At 36.5% G+C, this 25,654-nt stretch overlaps 2 protein-coding genes across 4 annotated transcripts; both read right to left on the reverse strand.

Annotated features, from left to right (window-relative positions):
• Positions 1–334: 334 nt before the first annotated feature.
• Positions 335–11,535, reverse strand: LOC125232553. Of its 2 annotated transcripts, none has more exons than XM_048138263.1 (2): positions 11,394–11,535; positions 335–4,154 (listed from the first exon to the last, which is right to left on the reverse strand). In XM_048138263.1, the coding sequence occupies exon 2, from the start codon at positions 3,260–3,262 to the stop codon at positions 653–655; it is 2,610 nt and encodes an 869-aa protein (XP_047994220.1). In that variant the 5' UTR covers positions 3,263–4,154; positions 11,394–11,535; the 3' UTR covers positions 335–652. The 2 variants fall into 2 exon arrangements, with proteins under 2 accessions (XP_047994220.1, XP_047994221.1); XM_048138264.1 differs by having other exon boundaries at positions 3,265–4,154.
• A 511-nt stretch (positions 11,536–12,046) lies between these two features.
• LOC125232927 (senecionine N-oxygenase-like) lies at positions 12,047–25,420 on the reverse strand. 2 transcript variants are annotated; one of them, XM_048138769.1, is made up of 8 exons: positions 25,314–25,420; positions 17,063–17,265; positions 16,014–16,152; positions 15,078–15,249; positions 14,308–14,586; positions 13,776–13,939; positions 12,993–13,136; positions 12,047–12,273 (listed from the first exon to the last, which is right to left on the reverse strand). In XM_048138769.1, exons 1-8 carry the CDS (start codon positions 25,377–25,379, stop codon positions 12,070–12,072), a joined length of 1,371 nt encoding a protein of 456 aa, XP_047994726.1. In that variant the 5' UTR covers positions 25,380–25,420; the 3' UTR covers positions 12,047–12,069. The 2 variants fall into 2 exon arrangements, with proteins under 2 accessions (XP_047994726.1, XP_047994727.1); XM_048138770.1 differs by lacking the exon at positions 25,314–25,420 and adding an exon at positions 23,065–23,220.
• Positions 25,421–25,654: the final 234 nt, after the last annotated feature.

The raw sequence follows: 25,654 nt of genomic DNA on the forward strand, positions 1-25,654 counted from the left end.
CTGATGTCTACTGCCCACTACTCATTAAAATAAGTAAGAGAATGCGGTTGTCAGTGTTGTCACCACAAAAAATAGGGGGAAAAAAAATGTGTTGGCCATGTGAGTTAAGATTAAAAAATAAAACGTAAATGTAACCACAATAGAGTTATCTTTTGTAAATACGGTAAGAAGGTATAAGGTAAGTTACAAAAACAATCAGTACGTAAATAAAAACTTTATTTGCACGCTTCAAGCTTAAAAATAAACATGTACTTAAAGACTACTAAATATTGAAAAAAGTAGAAAATACCCCTATTTGCCAAGAGTGGCACTGAAACTTGAGTAGTTCATGTGCTCTGCCTACCCCTTCACGGGATACAGGCGTGATTGTATGTATGTATGATTGTATGTAGAAAATATAAAAAAGAATACTGAATCTGAAACCTGTAAGTCACGATGACTTATTTAGTTTTAATAAATTAAAGTAACAAATATATGTTGATGTAACAAGGGAACCTCGTCGTACCTATATATTAAAAAATGCAATCATGATAAAGACAAAAATAGGCACTAGCTTTAAAAAAGGCAAAAAAATATATGTGAGGCACTTGCTCTAAGAAAAGTAAAAGTTTCATAAAATGCTATAAATATGTTGTTTCTTAATGTCGAGAAATTATTTATTCTCAGGAACAGCCAACGGATAACTGCCAAATTTCATGTGGTAATTTATTTGTACTCCTTGAGACGGGTGCGATTCGAGCAAGTCCCGAATTTCTTTAGCAGATGGTTTATTTTCATCGTCGATGTAAGTTGGAACCATCTTTATAGCCACCAAATAAATCGGAATAAAATCTTTTTCAGCCATCATTTGTATTAACAGTTTTAGTCTTGTCAATCCATCTACATCGAAACAGTCAAGCACGCGTCTTAGCGCTTTTGCGAATGGGCGGTATATTAATGTATCATACTTGGCTACATCTTCCTTAAGATACTGGATTATTATTTTTGACAGGTCTTCTATGCTTGCCAAATATAAATCATTCAGTTGGGATTTCTCGGTGACTGAATCAGGCTTGTTTTTGTATAATAGATCTACAAATGCCGAAGATAGTTTCAAATGTTGGAACAATATGATGTCCTGAGCAGCTGGAAGTGTGCTCTCGAGTTTTTTCAGTATATTACGATACAAAGGACGTGGGTTTACTTTGTTCTTGAAAATTGCATAATCTGTCGTCTGATTTAGATGTTCAATTATTTCTCCGAAGTTAAGTTTCACTATTAATTGATTATCTTCAACTTTATTCCATGATGGCAGACACTTTTCCATTAAAGGAACGATCACTTTATTAAATCTCGTAGTTTGATCGCATTCGTCAACCGCACATAATAAATATGTGGTTAGTATTTTCATGTCATGCCTGTTTTGATATCCGTAACTTTTCTTAAGAAGAACATCGTCTGTGAATTCTTCTATAATGTTCGCTATAAGTTCGGGATCAATTTCTTCAATTACATTACTTATTTCTTCTTTTATTTTTCGCAAGGTCTTATCGCAATCCACTTTCGATGGAAGAGTTTTCAGAAATTTGTAACTTTTCGTGCAATAGGCAGCTTTAATGCTGCTATGCACTTTAGCTACTTTACTGAAAGTGTTATATATAGCCTTGTCTTCTTCTGCTGACAAGCTATCAATAAAGGTCTGCGTCAATTCCCACACCTCTGCGATTAATGTCACATCATTTTCCTTACATAACATCTCATTGATAGTCTGGAAGAGAACTGCGCGAACAGAAGAGTTTTTGGTTGTTTTCCAAACGTCTCCAAATATTTTTTTCATATCAGAAGTTGATAGCTTGGAAAACGCCAGACGTATACCATGTTTCTGTAGTGTTACTATACCATTTAGAAGCTTTAGCACGACATCGCGGCTGTGACTGGACCGCAAGTTGTACAAGATGGAATTCAAGGCAGGTTGAGTAAATTGCACATAGTCACCTTTCGCATACATCAAAACTGCATCATGTGAGACTTGCGGCCGAGCAGTATGCATATTTTGTGCGATGTTCTTGCGTAAGCTCAACTGGAACTCGTCTGTATCAGCCCAATTTATTTTAGTATCCTGGGGTTCGTATTTTTTCAGGAATTCCAATACCTGTTGCTGATTAAGCAAACAATAGAGGCCACGAACAAGCGCTTTGTGTCCTCCGGGTCTATCAAGTCGCTCACGGTAAGCCATCGTCCATTCACTGGCTAAGGTCTGTGGCCAGTAGATCCGTAATTTCCGTAACACTTTTTCTATAGATGTGGAGTCACTGTAACGCAGCGTATCTAGTTCATCCTTGTGTTTTATTAACATTTCAGGATCGTGTTTTAATGCGTTCATGCATACTACTTCAGTTGGAGATAAAGCAAGGGATTCGTCAAATATATATCTCTTCCAAGACTTTTTGATTTCATACAAAGACATTAAAGGTGTAGCCCATCCTTTTTCTTTCTTAATCTTAACACAATCTCTGATTTTGTTTATTAGTATCGGGTAATTACGGAGGTCTTTTTTCCATACATCCAATAGATCAAGACCTTGTTTTAACAAGTCGACATATTCTCCGAACTCTGTTTGGTGAGAAATCACAAGTTTATCCAATTTAGTGAGCAACAGATTAAACAAGTAGTTGAAGACTTTTTCCCTTTGTTCGCCTTTTAATTTCTTTTCGAAACTTTTCAAAAAGTCGAAGGTGAATTTTTGTTCTATAATGGCAGGTATAGCCTGATCATGAGTGACTTTATATGCTATTATAGCTTTAATACACGTTTGAACATTATTTTCAGACTCAATGTATACTTCCATACTACGGAAAAGTTCATCAAGAATGCTCCAGATATTCTCACTGTAAAGGTGTGGACTTGTTTTATACAGTAATTCATTAATGAACTGTACTTTGAACCGGAAAGGTTCGTTAATGTGTCTTTCTTGATAGTACTGCAGTACATTTTGGATGTGCGTTAAATTTTTTCTAGCATTTTCTACCAAAATCATCAACATTGCGTTTCTTTCATCAGGGTTAGATTCAGCGCGTATCAGCTTCTTTAATTCGGGGAATGCGACATCAAATGGAGCATGTTTGTACCAGCCATACGTATTCGCTCCGCCAATACCGCCACGACCGCGGCATTTCATTGCTACAGCTGAACATTGTCGTACTATACAATCTTCATCATCGGTGTTTGTCACCGTCCTGTCAATGCATTGCTTCATAAATTCAGATTTCTCCTTTTTCGGCATGTATTTGATAAAGATGCCGAGCTTATCTTGATTAAACCAACGTTTTAATTTTTATTTTGAAGTTGAGTACGTAAGAACGGTTGTATATCTTCTTTCTTTAGACTTTTGGCAAAAGTGTCGACGTTGATACAGTAGATATATTTTGCAAAGTTATTAATAATTCTTTGATAACATTTTTTCATAATGATTTCTGTATGTTTTTTGCCCATGTTGGGCATACCATATCTCTCAATTTTATCTAATGCATCTAGATATAGATCCGTATGGGTATTCAAAAGAAACATCGCTTTTTTTAAATGCTCAGTTTTGTAGTGGTCACCGGTTGACTCTAGGAATATTTCAAGTATTGTAGGCGACCTTCTGCACAGTCGTCCAAATATTTCAGGCGATATTTCCACGTGGTGGTTTTTCACAGCTTCTTTTACTAAATCTATGGGACAGTTTGGTAACCATTTGATGGCTGTTTTTAGATTTTTATCTTTGAAATAATGATAAAACTTTTCCACAATCAATTCGTTTTTCAAACTAATCCTTATGTGGTGTAGTAATTTACAACTTGCTTTAGGCATCATTTGGGGGAACAATTGGGAGTGTAGATACTCAGGTTCTATTATATGCGCGTACTGATCATCAGTGAATAACCAGGTCGAGCGTTTTATGGCTCTTGATACGTACAGCAAATCTTCGCCCTTAAGCACTTCGAGGATATAGTCCAAATCCCGGTTGTTGCTGGCAAGGTCAATGTTCAACAGATTTTCTATGTCAGTCTTGTTGTAGTCAATTTTAGCTGGCTTAGCGCTGGTGGCAGTGACATCCTTCAAAAGTTTATTGTAATGCTGATGACGCTTACCTAATGTGGCGCCCTCGAGCACCAACGGCGCCATGATGGATCCTGTAAATTATTCAATATTTCTGATTAATGATTATACTCGAGTTTATTATACGGGTGGTGCAAGCAACAAAGGCAAAAAAATTAAGCTGCAGGCTATAAAAGGTCCATAAACTGACCAACATTTGTTCATCGACTATTAAATATTATGAAGCCTTTAATTTTTAATTTTTCATACAAAATAAATATTAGCTTCAATGTACGCCATTATTGTTGTCATTGACGTTGTCTGTCACACTTTAGACTTAAAAGAATTTGCAATACATTAACTTTTAGGGAAAATTTTCAAGGCTGATTAAAATCAAAATACACGTTATTTTTTAAAGTAACTGAACAAATGTTGGTATATGGAACAGTGTAAGGAGTATAGCGTACAGTTTAATGTAATTGCTTTTTTTACAGGGCCCACCCGGTATTTAAACTTACGGGACCTTTTAATTTTTTAAATTTATAAATAAATCAATAAAAATCTTATTAAATTGTGATACAAATGTACTCTCTCTTCTTCTTGTAGAAATGTTTTGTAAAGATAATCAACGATAACCTAACCACAAAATTAAAATTTTGAAAAAACCCCCGACCGCGACATAGTAGACCGATTTTCATGAAACATGGCTAAGAACACTCCCGACTAACTCAGCTTTCAGACAAAAAAACTAAATCTAAATCGGTTCATCCGTTCGGGAGCTACGATGCCAAAGACAGACACACAGACAGACAGACAGACAGACAAACAGACAGACAGACAAACACACAGACAGACACGTCAAACTATAACACCCCTTCGATTTTGCGTCGGGGGTTAAAAACAAAACAGCACGATCAAACGATATCATATACCTACTTATACGATACTGATAGGTATTGGCCCACGTCAATGATGTGATGAGCTCACGTTTTACGCCTCCGCACTAAAAAACGGCTATGGTCGTTGATTTTGGTGTTAGGTTATATTGACTACGGGTCTGGCCTAGCGGGTAATGTCCCTGCCTGCTAAGACTCGGTCCTGGGTTCAAATCCCAGTATAAGAGCATTTATTTGAGTCATGAACAGAGATATTTTGTTCCTGGGTCATGGGTGTTTCATAAATATGTAGGTATATAAGTATACATATATTATATTATACATATTTATTTATTTATTTTATTTATTTATTTATTTATTTACAAAACATGTTAACAGCATAACAGTCGAAACTAAATCACTGCTAACTACATAGAATAAAACATACAACACAGCAACAGTAAATAACAACAAAAGATATCTAAACACAATTTATCTTACCTACATTTTAACTGTAGTAGGCCTTGCATCAATCCTCTCACAGAACTTCAGACACTCATCACGCACAACAACCTGTCTGCTTGCAAATAAGTCGCACTGAGGGGCTGATGCGAGGAACGCATTCAGGAGGACCAAGGAACGCACCAGAGGGGAATTCCTGCGCGCTACAGTACGTGAAGCCGGGACTGCCAGTAGGCAACGGTCCCGAGGTCTGAAATCAATTCTGGTCTTTGAGGGGACGTACAGACGCACCATTTACTCCACCAGTTCGGGGCAGTCCGACTCCCCACGCAGGACGCTACAGGCAGTAGTGAGAAGTGCATGATTACGTCTTACCTCCAGAGAGAGAAAACCCAGCACACCCAGCAAGAATTTGGTGGGATATAAAAACGGGTAGTACCCATACATTTTTTTATAAAGGGATCGTAAGAACACTTTTTGCACTCTCTCTAGAAGTAAGACGTAAGATGCTTCGTAAGGGTTCCAAACGACGAAGGCCGACTCGACTTTGCTTCTCACTAGTGAATTGTAAAGGATCTTTAATGTATCGGGGTCATTAAAATCCCTAGAATTCCTAATAAGTAATAAACCCCAACCTCTTATAACAGTCGCGCACCAATGAGGTAATGTGATCATGAAAGTTGAGGCTGGAGTCTAAGATTACGCCTAAATCTCGTATGGAATTGACACGAGTAATAGTCTCAGAATCCAGAAAATATTCACAGACAAGGGGATTACGAGCTCGGCTAAATGTAAGGACTGCACATTTTGATGAATTAAAAGTCAGCCTATTTTTTACACTCCATAAGTGAACTCGGTCTACGTCATCCTGGAGAGATAAACAGTCAGAGATGTTTTGCACGCCGTAAATAATTTTGAGGTCGTCAGCGTAAAGCAAACTTCTCGCAGACCTAAGAACAGATGGTAAATCGTTGACCATAATTCCAAAAAGCAATGGCCCAAGAATCGATCCCTGACTGACGCCAGATAGAGTCTGATAGGTCTTTGATACAAAGCATCCATGCTGTACGTACTGTAGCCTGTCACGCAAATAGCTAGCGAAAAAGCGGAGCAGCTGGGGGAAAATCCAATTTTACACAGCTTACTCAGTAACACATCGTTATCTACTCGGTCGAAGGCTTTTTTAAAGTCAAAATACAGCACATCTACCTGTATGCCTTTATCCAAATGATCTGAGATGGTGTCAGTCAGGGTTAATAAATTCGTTTCAACCGACCGGCGAGCCCTAAAGCCGTGCTGAGAGTCACAGAGAAAAGGCTTAATTTGCGGAGCTACTAGTCTATTTATGGTAGACTCATACAGCTTGGCTATCGAAGACAGGATGGCAATAGGTCGATGGTCCTCGACACGAGTTGAATTACTCACTTTCGGAATAGGTCGCACTCTCGTAACTTTCCATTGACTTGGATACTCCCCTAAAGTATAGGCTAAGTTAAATATGTGCACTAGAGGAGCAATGAGCCATTCCTTGCAACCTTTTAATACATAAGCCGGGAGGTTGTCCGGCCCCGGAGAGCTCTGAGGCTTTAAATGTTTAATTGACATTTCTATATCTAGCGGGGTAAACCGAGCAATATGGATATATTGAGAATCGTGACTGCGATCCTCATGAATAGCACTCCGATAGTCCAAACTAGGTTCATTAGGCAAGAATACAGACGAGAAAAAATCTGCAAAAGCTTGTGCCGCCTCCCTCCCCTGGCATTCCCTTCCATCATAGGTAACTTGCGCCTCAAAACCTCCTTTGGCTTTTAGACTACCGATATGTTGCCAGAAAGAGCGAGGATCTACCTTAAGTTTAGCTTGGATATTGCAAGTATATATATATTATATACATATATTATGCTTCTCCGAGTACCCACAACACATTTCTTGAACTTAACTTCGGACTCGGACAATCTGTGTAAGAATGTCCTAAGTATAATATTTATTTTGTATATTTATAAGGGTGCGTAAGGTAAAAGAAACACCAAGGCAGAAGTAAGACTTGTTAAGTAATATAATATTTATGTACCTAGTACCAACTAGTACCTACACTAATTCTTGAAAATCATGTCTATTATAACCTTTTTATTAGCCACCTTTATACAGACGCTCTATCACGCGTGATACAGCAATTGGCAGGGTGCAAAGCGGGTGGAGGGGGTAGCTGAAACGATCACAGCGCTCACTACGGCCAAAATTGACATCTTAGTCGCTGACTTGCGCTGTCAAATCCATATTGCAGTAAACATTTTCATGTCGTTTTTTAGATAAATTTAATACGGGCCCAGTAAAATTTGTTATGGCGAATTGTAATAACTTCAAGAAAAGTAGCGACTAAATTCTAGCTATTTCCAAGACCGTGGTGGAAACGAAACCACCGTTTAAGTGAATAGTTGCCGTAAGAAGAAAAGTGTCTTCCAATCTCTGAAGTTTTACATAAAGTGCGTAATCATTTGATACAAGTATTGAATTGAATTTACGTTGAATTTATAGTGCAAATTTTATTGGAGGTAGAAAAACCGACGTGGAAGCCAATCCCAGTTATGTTCGAAAATCATTTTATTTGTTTCCTCATCTGCATGTGCTCCTATTTACAAATCGAAACGGATGGACCAAAATGCGTAAACATCGAGGTTTCAATGGGAAGAAGGAGCACGAGAACAATAGAAGCAGAAGCAGTCCATCCACTGAAGGCTTATCACATTTTAAATAAAATTCCTGAGAACTTATTTCATCGCATTGATGATTACATATTTGATGTGATATCTGCTAAACCTCCAATATTTTCAAGTAAATGAAACAAGTTTTTGTAATGTATACTATAATTAAAAGTTATCATAGCTAGTTTGTTTTTATTTTACAATAAACCCTGTACCCTGTAAATTATATTTATAATACCTATACCTATAGTTAGCCTATGAAAGTGACATAGCATAGCAATGAACTGATCAACAATTTCAAAAGCCAATGATTTATTAATACTTTATTGCACATAGGTACAAATGGTGGAAAAAAGTCTTCAATCTCTAGAAAATGCCCAGCTAGCACCAATTTCTTGTCTTTATTCATCGTCTTAGGTTGGAAAATGATTTCGTGAGCGATGGCACGAAACCCCGTTTTAGTCACCAGTTTGTTAATTTCTCACTGAAAACACAATTTTAATGTTATTGGCGATAATGTTGTAACCACCATCGTCCAAAATTGTCTAATATAGTAAAATAACACAAGATTTCATAATTTTTTTCACAATGTTTACTTACTTCTCGCTTGAAAGACGCTCGGTGACGTCGTTGATCGGGTCGCCACCTTCCCGAATGAAGGTTGAGGGAGGCGATGGCTGAGATGCGCGCCATATTCGTGAACGGGTGCTGTTTGTGAAGACCGGTCTGTTTCAGCTAATAGGGGCTATGCTATTCTATGTAACATTAATTTTGAATGAGATTACGTTGAGGCACTCTGTTCGGTCCTTGTTTGTTTATTTTTCTTTCTGACTCTTGGAGACCATATACATCTCCAAGGAAAAAAGTAGATTAAGTATACATATTTTTTTTTTTCCTTTGCTTAAGACAACAAGAGTCTTTTACAACTCTAAAGTTATTTTAGTTATTCGGTTTTTTTCTTCATGTATAATTTTTTTAGATGTACTTTGACACTTAGAGACTCTATACATCTCTAAAATCTCTTATTAATAATCATAATAGCTTTGTACTTTGTATAATTTCTTGTGTTAATATTTTTTTTTATGAATACTTTTGCTTATTAAATTGTATCTTGTTTTTTTTTAATGCATGTTAAATATAAGATGTAATGTTTTGAAAAGAAGTGGCCCGCCGAGTTTCTTGCCGGTCCCATAGTGGATACCCTCCTCCAACTGAGGGGGGACTGAAATCTTCTCGAGGCTGAGGCGTAGGGTTAGAGCCGGCGTAGTTTTGTTTGACGTTCATAAGCGCATTGTAATATGCCTACTTGGAAAATAAATATTTCATTTCATTTCATTTCATTTCAAAGCGGCGACAATATTGTCCATAATGGTCACCTGTCACGTGGCGTGTCGTCGCGCACGGTCCCAATAGCGTGTGAAAGAATGCGCGTGTAAAGGTGGCGGGAGGGGAAGGGAAAGAACGCGCGATCGGCGCGATTGCGTCTGCCAGTGCGGGCGCGCAATCCGCTCCGCACGACGATCGCGAAGTTATTTTGTCATTGTGTGCGGCACCTGCCGCGCCGTGTCCAACCAAAGCCGTACTTGTGTGCGTGTTTGGCTGTACAGGGTGCGTAGCCGAATGGCACTAACGCTCACGAAACGAAACGCTAGTAGATATCTATCTCTATCGCTCGTGCGTATTGGCGCGACAGAGCCGGACTAACTGGCGTGGCGTTTCGTTTTCGTTTGGCGTCGGAGAAATGCCATTCGGCTACACACCCTGTTTCGTGTATACTGCGACCGAAAACTTTGATCCTTGGGTTGTACGACTTGGTCAAGTACTTGATTATTTTTTCTAGTATTATTTATTTTTGAAAAATTTCATATCAGTTTAGGTTACTCAAGAAAAATCTTGAAGAAGATGGTACCCACTACCCAGGATCTGATGATGAAGCCAGATGGTAGTCATGAGTTCTCATCAACCAGGTCCTGAAACCACTTCATGTTTGGGCTTGTTTAATTCGTCTCGAGGAGATCTTTGACAAGAGATGGTACCCAGGATCTGATGGTGAAGCCGGAGGTAATCAAGAGCATTCATCAACCAGGTCTTGAAAGCACTTCGTGTTTGGGCTCGTTTGATTTGTCTCAACAAGACCTTTGACACAAAATGGTACCCAAGATCTGATGGTGAAGCCGGAAGGTAGTCAAGAGCATTCATCAACCAGGTCTTGAAACCAATTCGTGAAATCACTCAGTTTAATCTGAAAATTCTGTCAGTTTGAACTGGCAGCTTGCATACAAATCTTTTTTAAGATTATCAATTTTTAAGACTGTCTGTGGCGGGCCTTAACCGCACGCTAACCTGTAGGTACTTACGCTCCGGGAACGCGCGATAGAGCGACTGTGTAAAGGCGGCTATTAGGTACTTTGTTATTTTATCTTATCTACAGCCACTACAGCATATTACTTAAGTGTACCTAAATTCTTGAAAACAATTAACTACCTACACAAGGATGATGTGCAACGAACACTGATAACTGGCTTAAGGCTAAGGTGTCTGCATAAAAAAACGGGCAGACTTGGGTCAGTAGCAGTACCTACTCCAGAATGCAATTCCGGTATAAAAACAATAAAATATTATTGAATAACTCATAACCAATATTTTGACCCAACATTAATAACAACTACAACAACAAATCAAATAAATCAAATTACGTAATTAAATACTTTTTGATTTGTTTTTTTTTAAGAAGTCACTATACATACATATATGTATAAATTTTATAAAGTGAAATAGGTATCATACAGGAAAGAAAAAAAAATCAACATCAATAAATTAATATTTCCACTAAGAATATTTTTTTGCGACATTTGAAGGTAGTAGTCATTAAATTGGTGATAATTATGATAGTCATTAAAATATTTTTTATCAGGTATAGATACTATGTATTATTAAGACAATAGAGTGCAAATATTCCGATAAGTGCGGAAAATAAGCTTTCGGTGTTCACAAAATTCCGTCAAATGGACGCAAATTAGCGCTGGACGGAAACTAACTCACTAACTTAACAGAATGTATAATTATAATTAACGGTATTAAAAATAACAATAAATTAGCTAATTGTAGTATAGTTCAGCATTTTGGAACCATGCATATCTATTCATACTCGTGTACAGGAAAAACAGACGACAAAGTCTTGCACCATTAGTGGTAATTATTTTGTTATTCATCCCGGCTTAACTGCTTGTTACACTATAAATAGCAAGTTTTAGATATTAAGTACTAAAAAAATATGTAGAAATGTACTTACAGAAATAGAAATGGTTCTAGCTCAAAACGAAGTATTCGAAGAACCGCTATGTCGCGGTCTGGCCTCCGGCTGATGAGTAATGGAATAATAGAAATAAATAAACTGTGTACGTACGTTGTATACACACACGTACACAGCACCGTCGTGCCACAGACTGCGCTAGGATCCGGCGGCGAATCGTTCGTTCAGAAATCAATCTGAGTTAAGGATGACCAAAACCGGTAACGACCTGGTATCGATAACTATTTTTAATGCTTGCAACTCTACGAAGGAATTCTGGTAGTTTAACTTTATTTCGCGCCTATTTCCTAGTTTAATTTATTATAAAAATAAAATAAAGATGATTATGTATCTTTAGCAATGAGCCAGTACTTTTTTCTTTAGGTTGAAAAAGGGATGAATATAAGGTAAGTAAGGTTGCACGAGGAAGGCTGTTCTCATATTCTTATCACGCATGTAACCCATTGTTTTGATGGTATTTTCTACAAAACAGCTTTTTATCAATAATTCTATCCTGTAACAGTAATTATGCCGTCATGGCACACTTTGTACGTAAAGTAATTCTTATATATTGTCAATACAATACCTAAGTTAATTGTAAGGTAAGTATTGCTCTTTTTATGGAGTGACAAGCTCTTAAATAAAAGCAGATAAAGTAATAAATATATATTTGAATTTACATAACAGTATTGTTCGAAGTGGTAGACTCGTCTTGCAGGCGTCGCGTGAACGTTTCGTTGTCAAGCACAGTGTACACATAATTTCTGTACGTGAACAAGTTTTTGATTTTGGCCTTCATATCCATGTCGCGAATCTTGAACAGGACTGGAGGTACGCGGGCGATGCCGGACTCTCTTGTCAGATCTTCGTAATAGGCGTCCTGGATAGAAAATATTGTTGAATATAGATATGTATTATATAAAGATATGTAGTATAGTCAAGTAGGTAAGCAATGATTTTTTTTTACAGTGTTATTTTTTTTATAATCATAAAATCTCTTTTTGTAACATAAAAGTACGTTTTTAGCAATGATTAAATTAGATAAAACTATGTCGGTTGTAAGACTAAAACGTACCCGAGAAGATTTATTATCCTTCTTAAATAGGAGGATTTCTCAATTGATATGGAAGGCAAGAAACTGCGAAGTTTGCAGAATTTATAGTTTTATTTTTTTAAACACTTGAAGGTATCATGAAATCATGAAAATGCTTGCGTGGATTTGTTCATTATGTAGGTAGCCGAATCTGACGAGAATAGCCTAACCGTATACGAAATCGGCAAAACTTAACAACTGGTCTAGGTGTATGTCTACGGTAAATGACACCCTAAAAACTTTTGGGACCTTAAGTGCTTTTTCACATTATCCGATCCGATATCGGACGTAGGGCCGATATCCCATATATTAAAGCCGCCATCTTAGATTTTTGCCATTGATATCCTTCCTACATCCGATATCGGGTCGGATAATGTGAAATCGCACCAAGAACTTACAGTAGGACTAAGCAAGAGAAGTTATACATTTTCATTACATTTTAGGTCTATGGGAGGAGTTCTAATCTAATAAAGTGAGCTTTAATTTCATGTTGCCGAACTGACTACCTCTTTATCTGCTAAAATATGTATGTCTTTCAGCGAGCGTCCTTTGGCGAGAAGATTATCTACATGTGATTGCCAGTCTGCCATCATTTCTTCCTTGGACGGCAGAGTGAAGTTGCCCTTTATTAGCGCCGTGGCGTAACGGGCCTGTAAAAAAAAAACAAATGTAAACGGATAGAAGGGGTGCTAACACTGCGAGAGATCATTCGTACTGATTTTTTCTTTTGAAGGAATTAGTTCCATGTAATATTTTAGTTTTTTGCCCCATGAACACCGTATAAGTTGTAGATCTACCACTTTTTAGAGCTCCTTGGCGTCATGTCAGATATAGCTGATGAGGAATATGACAAAAATCTGGCTGACTTACTTGAGCTTCTATAGGTAGATAAGATGAACATGAACACCATAGATGGCTCATTTACATATGTTGACCATGTACTTGTAGAGAGGAACTAATTACGCTTGACATCAACCACTACTTGTATCAAGAATTAGATTCTTGTATGATCGTATGTATGTAACACTTACTTGAACATCTACTTATAGTTACGACCAAAGTTTACATTAAGGTCCGGTTGCATCAAACCTTCTGTCACCGTTAAAACGTTCGTTAAATTGTATTGTATGGGAAGTTCCATATACGTCTGCTGCATGACGATGATGTGTCTGTCAAATGTGGTTAATGCAACGGGCCCTTAGTCTAGTCTACCTGTAGAGAGTGACCATGCAACTACAGCTGTCAAGGAGGGTATAGTGTACAGTATTCACAACAAGAACAAAACTTACTTGAGCGTCAATAGCAACGACCAAACAAGCGCGGACCACTAACCCCATGAATACCATGGAGGGCTCATGTATATTGACCATGTACTTGTAGAGAGGGACCACACTTATCGTCGAAAACGTCAGCCCGCTACTGCTGTCGAGAAAGGGGTAGTCGTATTCATATCCTAAAAGCAGAGAAGAGCGAGTATTATTTTCAAAAGTGACTAAACGAACGACGTGTTCAAAATGATCTTGACGGACGCGGCTTTAATGTAAAGAAAATAAGAGTCAAGGTCACTTTGAAGCTAGCGACTTCTGCTGCTGACTGTAAGTTGATATTACCAGACCAGATTTAAAAGCATCTTAGAACATATTACCCAAGGAAAACTCCTAGGAAAGCCAAAATTTACTGACTGGAGACTTCCAGGAGTTTTCCTAAACAGTCATTTATTAACTGGTGAACTAAAGTCCTTCAATAATAATGCAACTGGAGAACAAAGTCCTTCAATTACAAGGCTTGCAACTCCCATGGAATGTAGGTTTTATAAATTACCTGTGCATAAAATGACATCATCAACTTCTTCAAAACTGCCATCAACGAAAACGACTCCGGTCTCATTCAACTCCTGCACATCAGGTCTCTTCACATAAACGCTCGGGAAGAATGTGGCATCGAACTTGGCAGGCGAGTGGTGACTGTGGACCAGACGGCTGGCGACCTCAGCGACTACTAAGCTGATTTCCATGCCGGAGGGTCCGGCGCCGATGATGAGGACGCGACGGTGGGCGTAGGGCTCGGGGGTTCTGTAGTCGTGGCTGTGGATTATGGTTCCTGAAATAGGGAAAATATATGAGTACCTGGGAGTGTCATCAGAGTGTCACCTGCTAGGGTTAGCGCAAGTAGACGCATGTGGTAGTCTTGACGGTGTGATAGACTACTTTTTGACTGCATTAATTAAACAGGAAGTTAGGGTAGGAACAGTGCTGGATACTGATCCCGCAGCCGTTCGTTTACCGTAGATAATCACTGGGTTATCTACGGTAAACAAACCTAAATTCCTAGACCTTGCAATGAAAACTAAAAAATATATAAATATTTAACGCTACTATGCTATACTAATACTTAGGGCCGGTTGCATCAAACCATCTAACCGTTAAAGCGTTCGTTAAATTTCGTTCGTTATTGTATGGGAACTTCCATAGTCGTCTGGTGCGTGACGATGATGTGTCTGACAAATGTGGTTGATGCAACTAGCCCTAAAGATGATAACAGACGAATACGATGACAAGAGTGAAGAGATACATGTTTTCAAACTTTTCTACCTTTGAATTTCTCTTCTCCCTTTATAACAGGTCTGTTGGGTTTACTGTGGTGTCCTGTTCCTATTAAAACATAATCGTAGTCTTCATTGAACTCTTCTCCAGTGATGACATGTTTGTGCTTCACTTTCCACACGTTATCTATCCTCTTTACTGACACTACTAGATGTAGGAACTGGAATTAGAAAAATACATACCTACTTATTACTGGAACCGAACTATGACATCTGTTTCACCCTATACGATACGAGTTCGGTTCTGGCCCCGTAGCCGAATGGCATTTCTCCGACGCGAAACGAAAACGAAACGCCGCGAAAGGTAGTCTGGCTTTGTCGCGCCAATACGCAAGAGCGATAGAGATAGATATCTACTAGCGTTTCGTTTCATGAGCGTTTGTGCTATTCGGCTACGCATCCTGATTAGACTATCAGAATTCGTCCGGGTTCCTAGATTAGATCCTAAAACTGAACCCCGACTTATTGTTATGAACCATCTGTGCTGTAGAGTGTATACTAATACGCCCCAATGTGAGACGACGCCATAATTAGTTGCTGGACATAAGTATTCTTCTAAAATTTGAGAGGGATGGCCATAATCAGATAGAAAAGAGCATCATAAAAAGATTTATAGATTTTTTAGGGCAGTAAACAAATGAGGAGTATATTTTCAAAAGGGCCTTTTTGTGTGGCCTTCGTAAAGACAAATGCAAAAATTCTTCATTTTCTACTTTTATCTTTCTACGGGATGTTGTCCAAGGACTTTTACTATGTATATGTATGTCTGACTATCCCCAATGACAACATCCTATATTAAACTTTCTGCTTTCGGCCATTCCACTTGGGGTCTAAGTTGAGTAAGTTGAGTAAACCTTTTGAGCATTCATTGACTGATCTACAAGTGTAATTTTCATTTGAAACGTGATATAGCATTGATACTTACTTTTATATGCTTTTCTAAATCAAAATGTTCAGCAATATCTTTCAGATACTTGTAGTAGCGCTCCCAACTGGGGTAGGAAGGCGTGTCATCAGGTAACCGGTACCCGTTCAGTTCCATTGTAGGTTTTGGTAGATTTGTCCTGGAACGTGATATCATTTATTTTATTAATGTTTTTGTCATTTATTGAATGGACTTTGTACATATAAGTACCTGCTATGAATTTTTATGATAAAATATATTCCTCCACTTCTTTGTAATGTACCTAATGTCGCATTGTTCGCTGAAGAAATAAAATGTGCTATGTATAGTAGGTACCTACGAGTATAGTATGTCGTATGTCTCGTACATATAGATAATTTCATTATCCAGAGTGGTTAGAATAAAATTTAATTAATAAAATAATTATGTATTCCAGTTAGACCGTGTCCTTTATCTACAAAATCCGAAACTTCAGAAATCCCGAATGTAAGTCAAACCTTCTGTTTGTTGTAAATTTCTATTTCTAAGAACAAGTGATACTTTGCGACAATCGTTCTGTATTAAAATAATTGTATAAATAATAAAAAGTAATTGCAGTGTTGCAAAAACGTTAGGCAATCTACACCAGAATTAAACACATACCATATTATACCATGTGAAGACCAATAAGTTAACAACAGTTAAGACAAATAGAGACTAAATGCTAAATTTTTCTTCAACATACCTTAAATGTGTAAAAGCGCTGGTAGCCTAGCGGTAAGTGCGTGCGACTTTCGTTCCGGAGGTCGTGGGTTCGAATCCCGGACCGCACCAATGAGTTTTACGGAACTTATGTGCGAAATGTCATTTGATTGCCAGTCGCTTTTCGGTGAAGGAAAACATCGTGAGGAAACCGGACTAATTCCGATAATATCTAGTTACCCTTCGGGTTGGAAGGTCAGATGGCAGTCGCTTTCGTAAAAACTAGTGCCTAAGGCAAATCTTGGGATTAGTTGCCAAAGCAGACCCCAGGCTCCCATGAGCCGTGGCAAATGCCGGGATAACGCAAGGAGGATGATGATGATAGGTACCTTAAATGTTTATACATGCTCGTATGCAGAGGCAGTCCATTCTCGTCTGTCCCCACCCTGGGATCGTATCGCCAGGTGCCTCCAACGTATCTGGTGCATTCTAGGACGGTGAAGTTGATGCCCTCCTCCTTCAAATATCTGGCTGAAGATAGCCCAGCGACGCCCGCGCCGATTACACATACTCGTGGATTGGTTATTTTGTCCTGAAAAAACGGAAAGCAATTGATAGTCATTAATTTTAAATGTCGAATACTACAACCGGTACACTACGTAGTACGTAGGTTGTGAATTAGGAGTATTAATGAATTATAGGTAGAATAATTTAAGAACTGTTAAAATGGGATAGGTAAATGCGGTTATAGAGGTAATTATAATATGTTACCTACTATGGAACTTACTTATTCAAAGTTAAAAAAAATATAGGCACGTATTATATTTATAAAAGTATTGATTACGATTATAATGAAGTTGTTCAAACAAGCGAAATAATAAACATTAAAATAAATGTCATAAGGTCAGTGTGGGGAAGACCGTCTACCCGGAAAGACCGTCTATTGACTATAACTTTTGTGTTTATATATCTACGCCTCTCACACCTCCGAAGGTATATCAGTTTTTCATCCTCAAGCCATTGGTCTTCAATACATATCCCTAGGACGAACACTAGTTAACAATAATCTTGATTTGTGTTTCGAGCTCGAACACCGAGTTCAACATGGTTCCGCAAAAAATTAAAATAAAATAGAAGCAGTCGGAATATTTGTATATTTTATATGTAACGTAGTCATTTAATAACCGTTCTTTCTGACTAGTACTATTAATCTACTCAAAACGCGCTCAATTTCTAGTTTTATGTTCTGAAATATGTAACTTAGAAATTGTGCCTACTCAGAAAGTCCGGCATAAAAGAGAAAGGCAAGACCGGCATACGATAAACAAGGAGTTGCCAACCTTTTTTAGGCTTTATTGGAAATAAGTCGAGTGTAAACGATATCAATATATAAGTACGTTTTTGGCTTATGGTAGTTGTACGATTTTAACTTCGAAATACAGTTTTGGCAATAATTCGTATGGTGTTACTAAAATCATTCGAAAGTATTAAGTAAAAATAAAATATATGTGACATGGTTGTGAAGAATGATAAGAGGTGAACAGAAGTAAGCCTACACTGCATTATTCATCATCATATTTAAGTTGGTAAAATTATCATAAGTTCTACCCGTTTTTTATTATTTTTGTTATGTAGAGTGTGCAAAATGCGGCGACAAATATTTCAAAAGAGAGTAGGGTTTCAAGTTGGTCATTATTTTTATAATCAGCATTACCCAACAGGGACCGTATAGGTACCCTTAAAACGGTTTTGACCGACTATTTTACGGCTACCCGACCCTTAATAATTGACATTGCTGACTGTCACTTTGACACAAAAGTGGTCATGGGTGTCATCAAATATGTTTTCGGGAGTGCTGATTTAAAAATTAAACAACACTTTGGAATCTGACATTGCTGATGACTGTAACTTTGACACAAAAGTGGTCATGGGTGTGGTCAAACAGGTTCTCGGGGGTGCTCATTCCAATAACCATTACAGCCAAAAAACTGTTTGATGACTCCCATGAAAACTTTTAATTCAATGTGACAGTCAACTATATCAAATTCTAAATTGATCATTAATTTAGGAATCAGCACCCCCGCAAACTTATTTGACGACACACCAGACGACTTTTGTGTCAAAGTGACAGTCAGCAATGTCAGATTTCAAATTAGTCATTAATTTTGGAATCCTATCTGACCTATCTGACGACACCTATTACGACTTTTGCGTCGAAGTAACAGTCAGCAATGTCAGATTCCAGATTGTTTATTAATTTTGAAATCAGCACCTCCGAAAACTTATTTGGCGACAACCATGACGACTTTTGTGTCAAAGTGATAGTCAGTAATATCTGATTCCAAATTGGTCATTAATTTTGAAATCAGCACCCCTGAAAACATATTTGATAATGTCTGGGACATTGCTAAGAAATGATACCAAACTATTTCATGTACCTATACCTGTATCCTATTACCTTTACTTAATAACCAAATTTCAAAAACAAATAAGTAGTTGGATTTATATGAGCCTGTAATATCGTGACTAAATTGGACCTGAAAAGAAAAGGTTATGAACCCCATCTACGGGACATATGCCGGCATTGAGGTATAATGTACTAGAGAGGACACGGCGAACAAAAAGTTTGCGCCACGAACATAAGTCCAGTGGACTTATGTTGCCTCAGTCAGTCTCTGCGCGTGGTGGGAGGAGGTTGTCTCTGACTGCACACAAATAAAATGAAAAAATGCCTTCCTGTGCTATAAGATACTGTTGAAGCCATACGAGAAAATCTAATAAAAGTGACGGTGTCACATTTCATCGGTTAGTAGACAAGTATACCTGTTTGCCACCGACGTGGTATAAAAAAAAAAAAAAGCTATTTTGATCTAACTTAATTTAAGTAATTATTATAATGAAGGGACGGGCTTCTTAAACGCGATGCTATGGCCGCCATTTTGACAACTGGAATCATAGATGAATCGCGCAGACATGACATGTAGGTAATAAGGTATAATAATTGTGATCATATTCTGTTTTCAATATATAATATAAAAATATTTATTTCAATTTATAGTTTTGAATATTACACGGTTCTAATACGAATTTTAGTCGATAATATTATACAATAAGCATGATTTTGAATTATTTCTGAATTATAATTCTCATTATTGACGAAAAATAGTGACACCAAAACTGAAATAGTATTATAGTATTTAATGCAACGGTGTTCAAGGGAGGTAAAACAAGGTGAATGGCGCGATTATTATTCTGAGCGACAGAAACTTACAAAACTAATTTTATTCAAAGGAAATTAAAATTTATGAAAAAAACAATTACGTATTTCTATTTCACTGAGTAGAAATTAAATATAACACAATGTATAATAGTGCTAAAAGTAAACTAATTAGTATTTCACACACAAAGTATAAAACAAAGGTCTACACTAAAAGTGTCGCGTCTAGGTGGTCAAGTCTTACTCTATGACACGGTTCGCTTCACGCGCATGCGCCTCGCGCTGCCGCCGCTGCCGGTCGGAGCACAGAATATGTTCGAGTTGTCGTTTCTAGTACGTAGTACATAGTAGTTCAATGTATGCCGGTCTTGCCTTATAAATGGAAAAATGCTTCTATGTTTAAAATTTCAACGTTATTTTATTAATTATCTAGCACATTCTGCCCTGTTATTACGTAAAATAACAACGATCATGGTTTTGGAACCTAGTCTCATATGAAATTACGGGACAACAAGCACTAGACGGTCTTCCCGTGCTCACCGCGGGGGGACGGTCAACCCGCCGAGCCTTAAAAAATGTGATTTTTATCACTTAAAATTACCATATTTCGCCAAAATATTATAAAAACTTTGTAAAATATAATATTTGCTACCCCATAGGACCATGCGCATTACGGCAGACTACATTAATTATAGAGTTTTATCCACTCAAACTTTATTTCAAATAAACTATGCCGGTCTTGCCCGCACTGACCTTATACAAAGAAAAAGTGACCAAGGCCTCCCAAATTTAAAAATTAATGTTTATAGTATAATAGTAGTGTTACTACTTAAAAATACAAATTAAATTATTTTCAAATGAGAATAATTTGATTTGATCTAAGATTAAGCGAAATAACGTTAATAGGTAGGATTAGTATAGGTATTAGTACATTACTATACAAGTGCGGAAAAGAGGAAGTTCGAAACGAGTGGCGACAGTTTAAAATACGACCAAAGGTAATAATAGTAGTGTTACTACTTAAAAATACAAATTAAATTATTTTCAAATGAGAATAATTTGATTTGATCTAAGATTAAGTGAAATAACGTTAATAGGTAGGATTAGTATAGGTATTAGTACATTACTATACAAGTGCGGAAAAGAGGAAGTTCGAAACGAGTGGCGACAATTTAAAATACGACCAAAGGTAATAATAGTAGTGTTACTACTTAAAAATACAAATTAAATTATTTTCAAATGAGAATAATTTGATTTGATCTAAGATTAAGCGAAATAACGTTAATAGGTAGGATTAGTATAGGTATTAGTACATTACTATACAAGTGCGGAAAAGAGGAAGTTCGAAACGAGTGGCGACAATTTAAAATACGACCAAAGGTAATAATAGTAGTGTTACTACTTAAAAATACAAATTAAATTATTTTCAAATGAGAATAATTTGATTTGATCTAAGATTAAGCGAAATAACGTTAATAGGTATTAGTATAGGTATTAGTACATTACTATACAAGTGCGGAAAAGAGGAAGTTCGAAACGAGTGGCGACAATTTTAAAATACGACCAAAGGGAGTGTTTTAAATCGACACGAGTTATGAATTTCCTTTTCGCACGTGTATTGTAAGACGTTTTTCAGTACAGATGGTCCTCCGAAGTTTCGACCTGATAAGAAATGAACCACTTCTCGCAATATTTGGTGAAAAAAGCACCATCTGTACTGAAAAAAGAATTATTTATTATTAAAGATCGTTATCAGCGTGCTGTATCGGTGGCAGCGTATGGTTGACAAAAAAACAAATACACAAGTATTTAAAACATTATATGGGCCATTTTTTTTCAAAGTTGTCCACCCCACTTATTTTGTAACATGGGTATTTTTTACGCGATTAATACTCAGAATCGCAAGCTCTTTCGATCCTGATAGGAGAAAAAAAAATGTCCCAAGATTTCTATACATTTTTTCGAACTTTCCATTTCGTTACCGCCATACAAAATGTATGAAAAAATGGTAACGGAATGGAAAAAAAAAATCTGGGGACACTTTTTTTCTCCTATTAGAATTGAAAGAGCTCGCGATTCTAAGTGAAAACCACATACAAATTTCCAAATCCAAAAAAAGTGGGGTGGACAACTTTGAAAATAAAAATGGCCCATATACTTAACAAATTATGAAATATATACATATTTATAATTACTTATCTAAATTACATTGAATAAATAACTAAAGTTTGTTCAACAGATTTGGCTTCACGCATTACTTTTGACTTGAACTACTTGAATAACAATTTTGGATAGTCGTATCTAGAGTGCATTAGATTATTTGGATTAAAATAATATTATACACTTCGCGTAATGTATTTTTACGACATAATTTGACGTATTTTGTTTTAAAAATATATAGTTGGTTGGAAAAAGCTTTGTACAGTCAAGTGTAAAAATATGGGTGTACACATCTTACTCAAAAATATGTCCTATAGCATCTTAGTCCGGTGTAATAAGAGCGTAGTACCATATTTATGAGACGATTATTTCGATACGTATTTTTGCACTTGCAGTTAAGAACAAAGTGAATATGTATTTAAAGTATAATTGAAAGTATTTGTTTTTTTTTGCCAACCGTACCATTTGCCACGAAAAGTGCACCTTGATAACGATCTTTATTTATTATTTACGATCGTTATTCCTTAATATTGTTATTATTTGAGCCACTGGGTAAAAAACTTCAAAATAGGTACTTTAGTCTTTGTTACATTATGAAAAATGAATTTTCCCTCGTAAGCGATAAAGGCGTTTCTTACTTTTAATCACGAACACGCTTGCGGCAAAAATAATTCATGATCATAGTTAATTATTTATTTACAAATGCATATGCGACACGTAAATTCATATAAATAGCCAAATTTTAGCTTTGATATATCCGATAATAACAAATGATGTTTCTAATAGTCACCATATACAATTTTTACCTCAAAAGTAGTAAAAACGTCTTAACGAAATGTAAATGTAAACCACAACATTGATTTTCCTTTGTCATCTTAGAATTAATATAAGAATTTATTTAGATACGGTTACTTGTTTGATTAGGTTTGTAAATTAATTAACAAAAAAAATATTTTTGCGAAATTTTAATTTGCAATTATGTATTTGTTTACAGTATTAAATAATTAAACTCACCATGACTTAACCGCGTGACGTAATGCAATATGTCGACTACGTATTTAAATTTATCAATATTTAATCTTTATCACACAATGCATGACTGATAAAAATACACACAACGTTCACACCAACGCGCATTACCTCTGAGAGTCTTCAACACAACTGATGCATAACTGAATGATTTGTGGTGGCACTCGTGTCGTGATTGTCAATCGGGGGCGAGTCATATCAACAAACAAATAGTGTTGTACCGAACACTATGTTACGAATATGCGACTGTCAAACAATAAAACATATTAATTGGTTCCCATTATTAGTCACAGGTACAGTCAACCAATTGGAACCCTAGGCCACTGTAAAACTATGTCACAGTGACGTTATAAATCAGTTTGTAAGAAATCTCTTATGTCCTTCATAGTAGGATTTTTACTTAAATATAAATAGAATTAAGTATTCAATTCTATAATTCTAGCACAATGTTTTGCCATTCAATTCTAGCACTATGTTTTTATTTACATATAATTATAATTATTTGTAACTCGATTTTGGCTTGGAAGTAAGATTGGTATTTAAAATGAATTAGTGTTTTAAAGTATTTTTGATTTGTTTTACGATGGTCGCCTAGATTTATATTAAGGTGTTAAGACGCAACAGGAGCGGAAATGATAAAATGGAAAGGAGTTCCCCTTTTAATTTGAGAATTTTAGTTAAATATACTCGTATTATTAACTAGATTTATCGAAAAAAATTGTCCATTAAGAACAACTCAGTTAAAATATATTTTGAAAAAATCTTTAAAATCTAGGTGCCGCTCTCGACTGTTTCCTCCTCCAAAACTTAAGCACCTCTCCTTCTTAACAAATTAGTCAATGATATTTTAAGGGACATTCATTTACATCAAACACTTTCACTAGAAATTAAAATAGTTATTTTTTTACAACGGGCAAAGTTGTTGTCTAACCGCACGTGCCAATATTGATACCCGAGTAAGCGAAAGATTCCAATATTGAAAAAGCGGAATCTTGAGCGTTGCGAGGGTTTGCAGGGCACGAAGGTTAAACAAACTTTGTTACCGAGTGAAACACAAAAATTTTCACCACTCAAACACGAACAAAGTACTAATTGATGTAAAACATGTAACTAAATTAAATCCATCAATTTATTTAATATTTATGATTCGAAATAATAATTTATAGGTAAATTTTACCAGCCAGCTTAAGATATCAAGTTAAAATTTATATGAAATTACTTTGCACTCGTGTGCTCCATCCTGGACAATCCACAAGTTAGTTAACAGTTGGTGTGGTGAAAATACTTTAGCCCATATCATATAACATTTTTCATTCAAAGGCTCCTTATGTTATACCGTGTATAAGCGCCTTGGCACCCTAGCTGTAAGTTTATGCATGAGTAAATAAATAAATGAGTGTAAATAGTAAGAATTGTTTCAACTGGCACATTTTTAGGGTTCCGTAGTCAACTAGGAACCCTTATAGTTTCGCCATGTCTGTCTGTCCGTCCGTCCGTCCGTCCGTCCGTCCGTCCGTCCGTCCGTCCGTCCGTCCGTCCGCGGATAATCTCAGCAACCGTTAGCACTAGAAAGCTGAAATTTGGTACCAATATGTATATCAATCACGCCAACAAAGTGCAAAAATAAAAAATGGAAAAAAATGTTTTATTAGGGCACCCCCCCTACATGTAAAGTGGGGGCTGATATTTTTTTCATTCCAACCCCAACGTGTGATATATTGTTGGATAGGTATTTAAAAATGAATAAGGGTTTACTAAGATTGTTTTTTGATAATATTAATATTTTCGGAAATAATCGCTCCTAAAGGAAAAAAAAGTGCGTCCCCCCCCCCTCTAACTTTTGAACCATAAGTTTAAAAAATATGAAAAAAATCACAAAAGTAGAACTTTATAAAGACTTTCTAGGAAAATTGTTTTGAACTTGATAGGTTCAGTAGTTTTTGAGAAAAATACGAAAAACTACGGAACCCTACACTGAGCGTGGCCCGACACGCTCTTGGCCGGTTTTTTATGATCATGAAATTCATGAATATGGCTTATGATGTAATTTTAATCACATTAAAATACCCCATTTGTATATGGAAGGTAATCGTACGTAACTACAATCAATCGTAATATTGTAATAAGTACTATCGGCAACAATGTTAGCTATACATTTGTAATCCTTATTACAAGGGCATGAAGTCTACCGATGTTTAGTTAAGGGTGTTGCTGTTTGTACCTATCCTACATACCTGAATTTTCTCACACATAATATAATTTACAAAACATAATCCACAAAACACTAAACGTTTATACATCTTCACGCTATTCTTATTGAACTGCTGGAGGGAAACTAAAGATACACTTGTTCTGTGTCACATGAACGTAACTTTGACCTTTGCTGATAATGATTTATCTAGTCATCAAACAAATTAATCGAGTGGCTAAATATTATGCGAAGTACCACACATATGTAATGCATTAATTAATAATACGGGGCAGGTGATGGAATATATAACATTTTACAGAGTTTTTGTCATTTTAGTTTTCATTAAGCCCGTTTGCACAGTTGACTTTTGCACGAACAAGAATG

The sequence above is a fragment of the Leguminivora glycinivorella genome, chromosome 13, assembly GCF_023078275.1.
Source record: "Leguminivora glycinivorella isolate SPB_JAAS2020 chromosome 13, LegGlyc_1.1, whole genome shotgun sequence".
In the NCBI taxonomy this organism is placed as follows: domain Eukaryota; kingdom Metazoa; phylum Arthropoda; class Insecta; order Lepidoptera; family Tortricidae; genus Leguminivora; species Leguminivora glycinivorella.